General features: G+C 52.9%; 1 protein-coding gene across 1 annotated transcript; it reads right to left on the reverse strand.

The window, feature by feature from the left end:
• Positions 1–1,113: 1,113 nt before the first annotated feature.
• On the reverse strand, positions 1,114–2,025 carry LOC139818238 (uncharacterized). The gene has a single exon (XM_071786854.1). The coding sequence runs from the start codon at positions 2,023–2,025 to the stop codon at positions 1,114–1,116; it is 912 nt and encodes a 303-aa protein (XP_071642955.1).
• Positions 2,026–6,022: the final 3,997 nt, after the last annotated feature.

The following is a 6,022-nucleotide window of genomic DNA, read 5'->3' on the forward strand; positions in this document are numbered from 1 at the left end:
ATCATCGCAATCAAGACTTGTTTGCTTCTCAAACAAAATGAGCGTGAAAAAACGTAGACTCGTGGAAGAACTGCACGCGCCGGCGCGAAAAAACTTTCCTCGCCGCCGCGTCGTGGTGCGCGGTTACAACGACCTGTGGCAGGCCGACGTGGTCGAGATGCGCCCTCATTCGCGCGCAAACGCGGGTCACAATTACATTCTGATGGTCATCGATGTGCTGAGCAAGTACGCCTGGGCAATCCCGCTCAAGAGTAACAACGGAAAGAAGGTCGCGACGGCTCTCCGAAAGATCTTTCGCAAGGACGCGCGACACCCCAGGAATCTGCAAACGGACAAAGGAAAGGAATTCTACAACGCCGACGTGCGCAAAATCCTCGACGAGCACGAGGTGAATCACTACTCCACGTATTCGGTCATGAAAGCGTCGGTGGTGGAGAGATTCAATCGCACGCTGAAAAACGACATGTGGAAGCTCTTCACGCTCCAGGGATCGTACAGATGGATAGACTCGTTACCGCGCCTCTTGTCGAATTACAATCGTCGCAGACACAGAACGATCCGAATGCGTTCGGCGGACGTGACGCCCACCGTCGCCGAAAAACTGCTGCGCACGGTGTACAGTCGCGCGAAGATAGCCGCGCCGGCGAGATTTCGAGTCGACGATCCGGTGCGCGTGAGCAAATTCAAAACGATCTTCAAAAAAGGCTACACTCCCAATTGGATCACCGAGATCTTTCGCATAGCCAAAGTACAAAGGATTAATCCCGTTACGTATCTGCTGAAAGACGTTCGCGGAGAAGCGATAGCCGGAGGATTCTACGAACACGAGTTTCTACGCGTCTCCAATCCCGACGTCTATCTCGTGGAAAAAGTCCTGCGTAAGCGCGGCAAACGAGCGTTCGTGAAGTGGCTGGGGATGGACAGTTCGCATAATTCGTGGATAGATAAGGCGTCTGTATTGTAAAGAGAAATACTTAGACATTCGTAGACACGCGCAACGCGTACTTTATTGTTAATAAAAGTTTACACATTCATTGGTTTGTTTCTTACGTTGGTTTGTTATTGATTTTTTACGATAAAACAATTTTTAAAGCGTATAATATTGTTTCTTTTTTACAACGGTATTCCGTAATGTCCCCACGGAAGCGTTTCCTCGCTGTTCAACGTCACGTATCGCTTGTCGTCGTGCGGACTGAGGGCTAGTTTTTGCTCCGACACGGTGTAAACCTCGTGCCGCGTCGAGCGTATGCACGACTGGCGCGTTTTTAGCTCGCGCGCGTACCGAAGGCACGCTACGTAATCCTCGAACGTGATCCTCTTCGCGACTACGTTTCTCTTAACGCCCTTTATTCTCTTGGTGTCGTCGCGTCCGAGTACCTTATAAGTGTACATCTTCGCTCTGAGGCCCACGAACTCCGTCATGATTGCGCCGTTGTTCTCGTCCTTCATCAAACCGGGAACCTTCTTGTTGACGCGCGGCATACCGTGCGCGTTATTCTCCGCGTAATCGCTCGTGTCGAACCTGTGTATGTCGCGTTTCATACGCTCGTACGCGTCTTCGCACTCCAGCGAATAGATCAGACTGTCCATATCCGTGTAAGCAATTCGACACCGGTCGCCATACAACGGCACCATGTAGTCATAGTGAAACTCGTAGAGACGCGTCTTGGATATCTCGAGAATAGACATACCCACGTAGACCGGCTTGTTGAATTTTACCTCGAGCCTTCGCAGCTCGATCGCGACCGGATTCTCCGAGAAGACGCTCCTGCTGTGAAAATTCGGCTTAGCGATCATCGCCTCCGCGCCGTATCTCCCGTCCCATCGCGTCACGAGACGCACGTCCACGTGATCGCGCACGTTTTCCATCGTCCTGCCGAAGACGGCGTTGTTCATCAGTTTGTACAAATTCCGTTCGAACTCGTTGCTTGCGCGCGTCCTAAGCGTGGTGTTCAGCTCGATGTAGACGCGAAGCCACAGCGACTGGGTGAATCGCAGAACGCGACGAACGCGCGTCAGACGCATACCTTGCAACCGTTCGCATAGCTGAGCAGCTGGACAACCTCGAGGGGCAGCAGCGACCAGGGGAGCAGCGGACATCGACAATTTGCGAACAGGATTACCGGATAAGCGAGTCCGAAGAGCCCATATGGCTAGCGTTTAACTGAATTCCGAGATATAGGTGACCGGGGTACGATTGACCCCGGTAAACGAGCGGCAGATGATCGACCGAGCGAGCCAACGAGCGGGCCTTGGAAGGAGAGCCAAGCAGAGCAGATCGGGACGAGCGCGGTCGAGATAGCGCAACGGCCACGCGAGATGGCGGGGTCACGAGATTGACCCCCGCAAACAGAGGTATATCGGTAATAGCCGGGGGCCGAACCCCGGAATACGTCTCGGGGATGGCTCGGAGGCCAACCACCCGATACGCGAAGCGCCGAGAGCGATCAACGCGGAAATAGCGGGGTCACGCGAATGACCCCCGCGCAGAGGGGCACGGCGGTCATAGCCGGGGGCCGAGCCGCGTGAGTCGTTTCAGGGGCAACCCGGAAGGCAATCGAGTCAACTCCGACGCGATAGCGCCAGCGGGCGCAAAGATCGCGGCGTCACGGGGGTGACCCCCGCGCCGAGGGGCACGGAAGTCGCAGCCAATAGCCGAACCACGGAAATCGTCTCACAGGGGTCCCGAATGACGACCCGCCGGACCGCGAAGCGATATCACCGACGGGCGCGGAGATCGCGGGGTCACGAAAATGACCCCCGTACCGGGGGGCACGGAGGTCTTAGCCGAAGGCTGAGTCGCGGAGGCCGTTTCGGGCGACGTGAAAACAGCGACTCACCGAAGCGCGACGCGATACCACCGACGGGCACGAAAACCGCGGGGTCATAACAATGACCCCCGCGCCGAAGGGCACGGAGGTCACAGCGGGCAACAGACTCGCCGAACACGTTTCAAGGGCGACCCGAACAACATCCGATCGACTCGCGACGCGATATTGATAACGGAAGCAAGTCTAGCGGGGACAGACGATGACCCCCGGATATCGGAAACCGAGGGAGCCCGGGGAAAATCGGCGGGTGGAAAGTTGTTAGCGGAGGCGCCGAGACAAATCCGCAGGGTCAGCGAGACCACTCCATCGTGAAATACCCGAACCCGGGAACCGGAGGAGCGGGGTCCAGCGGGACCCATGCCGATGCGTGCGATTAGATATAAGGCGTAGATTGAGAACCGCAGGCGCGTTTGGTCATAAGGCTTAGATTGAGAACCGCAGCCGTCACCGGCGACGAAAACAGGCAAAAACTAGCCAAAGAAAAGTGAAAGCGGGTAACACGGAAAAGTACCAGGATGGCAATAACAACCCGGCGGTAGGGATAGAGATCCCGAGGTGGGATAGCCGAGAGCGCTCGGCAACTCGAGGCAGTCGCTCGGATACCGCGATCGGGGTAACACGTTATTAAGTTTCGCTCATAGTTCGGACTTAGCGCGTAGTTTAGCACCGTGGTATGTAACAACCGGCACTCCCGCGTACTAGCGCGTTAAACATAGCATTGTAACAACGTTCGACGAAATGTGTCAACGTGAAATTGTGAATCACAACGACGATCTGAAATAAATCTGAAATAAATCAATCGTTTGTTAATACACGCAGTGTCAAGTTAATTTCACATTACTTACCTGCCACTTACCTTGTCCCACGGCATCGATTCAGCGAAGTCCAGCGGCGTTCCAGTATGCGATAAGGCGAGGATCTGGGACAGTCAGCGGCCGTTGAGATCCATCCGGGGCGAGAAGATTTGCTAGAGCGACGTTCCAGTATGCGATTCTGCGAGGATCTGGGATAGTCCGCGATAGTTGAAACACACTCGGGTGAAATACCTGAAACGGAAATTGATCGATTAATTGAGCGTATCCATTATCTACTTACCTGGTGATCCGGGGGTGGTCCCACGTTGTCCATCGATGATCCAGCAGTGGGGAGGCAGCGTCGGGGCGTCGAGACATCCTGCGTCGAGAACCTGAAAATAAGAGAGAATTAATGTGATATCGTTGCAATATCGTGTCATGATTTCGTTACTCACCTTCTCGGTACACATGGGTCAAACCGAGTGGCGACCGTTTGATAGGCAAATCTGACTGAAATCTCACATTTTCGTGTGATCGACGTACCCGGAGAGTGACGTCCGGTCACAACCTATCGCAGACATTGCTGCAGGTTTCGATAGTGCGTCACGTAGCGCGATTTGTCGTAGAGAGTAGCGAGCAGTTTCTCCTGCCGCTTACCGGGCGGTTTGTCGCGCGTCGGGCACAATGGTAGATCCGCGTGGGCGTCGTGCAGGTCCCGCGGATACTCGAGATCCACCTCCAGAATATAACCGACGTCGCTGTCCGTCGGCACGGTCGTCACGTCGAAATTCTCAGGGTCGTCGAGCCATTAAAAATTCGCGTACGGCAACGATTCGCTCATAGCCCATCCGTACAGATTGTTCACGTCGTAATACATGAGATACGTAGTGGGCTGGGACGAGTCGTACGTCGGTACGTGCCTGTTGTTGGCTCGCGCGTACCTGAGCAAACATTGACTGAGGCCGCCGCAAACATTGACTATATTCCGCGTTCCACGAACAGCACCATGTCGATGTCGGTGAGCAGCTCGAAACGCACGCCGGTGTACCTCAGCATGGCGTCCCACGTGTACCCCGGCAACGTGTAGTAATGCGCGGGATCAAGCCCATAACTCGCTGAACACGCATCCCGAAAATTTTCAAATATATCCGCCAGAAGAAGCACGTCGGTCTTGAGATACAGATCGCTGGACTCGCCGAGATCTCGCACGCGAAAACGTCGCCAGACCCTCGTCGCGTGCTCGTAGTCGCTCTCGCTCGCGGTCTCGTCCGTCAGGGAGCTGTAAAAGACCTCGCGCGGTGGAAGCTCGGTCTCCCGCAGTTTGTCCACGCTGTCGACGTACTCGTACGGAAATACTCCCTTGCGAGTGAGCAGATCGAGATCCTCCGTGCTGAAATCCGCGTACTCCAAACGCGTTATTCTCAGCTTGTCTTTGTTCAGATAAGACGCCAGGGTTTCGATACTCGCTGCTAAAAATTTATACGAGTCCACGAATCGAAGCTTCACGTACCGATCCCATCCCCCGTCCATCTGCGTCTCCTTAACGGTCTTCGAGAAAGATATGTAACTTTCTTTCGTAAGCGGCAGCAAATCGACCCCGCCCTCGAACTCGTTCGCGATTTTCTCGACGATAAAGTGCGCGTCGTAACCAGACAGATTGTGAAAAAACACGGGAATCACGTAAACGTTTCTGTAATTCAGATTGCAACGAGAATTCGCCGAACCTTGCAGCCGACGGCTGCATCCGAAGCTGCACGAGCAGCTGCAGCAGAGACAATTGCCGACCATAACCGACGATCGCATACTCACCCAACCAGTGGTGAAAAAGCAGAAGGTGCGAAGATCCACGAAACAATCCAAGGACATCATCGCGGAAGATCAACGTGGCAGCCCGAACGAGACGGAGGAGGCGCGTAAACGAATCGTCCTTGCGGCGATGAGAGATGCGGAGACGATCGCTGAGCGATTGTAGTGCGCGAATCTGAAAAACCGAAAAAGAAACAAATGTAAATAGTGCGTTATAAAAATATATATTAACCAGAAACAATTATAGTGGACTATATACACATAGTAATAAGATAAATATAAACATAATCAGATACCATATATATATATAGAGTTAGATATATAAGAGAGATTAAAAAAGAGTTACGATTTCAAAGCAAATGCGCGAGCGACAATTAATACGCAGCGTGCGAAATTAAGAAAGTTAATTTCACGGTTTAGACCGATCCGAAGGAATCCGAGCGACGTAATCATAAGAGAGAAAACGTTTATTTCAATGAGAAGATTAAAAAAGGTCTTAATACTATTAACGATTAAAGAACCTTGGAAAAATGGTGACATATCCTCATTTCCCAATTCCTCTTCCACAGATATAGAGAGAAGAAGATGATT

Source organism: Temnothorax longispinosus, chromosome 8, assembly GCF_030848805.1.
Source record: "Temnothorax longispinosus isolate EJ_2023e chromosome 8, Tlon_JGU_v1, whole genome shotgun sequence".
Taxonomy (NCBI): Eukaryota; Metazoa; Arthropoda; class Insecta; order Hymenoptera; family Formicidae; genus Temnothorax; species Temnothorax longispinosus.

Excerpts from the sequence above, each read along its gene's own strand:
- LOC139818238 (XM_071786854.1), bottom strand. The coding sequence starts at position 2,025 with ATGCGTCTGACGCGCGTTCGTCGCGTTCTGCGATTCACCCAGTCGCTG.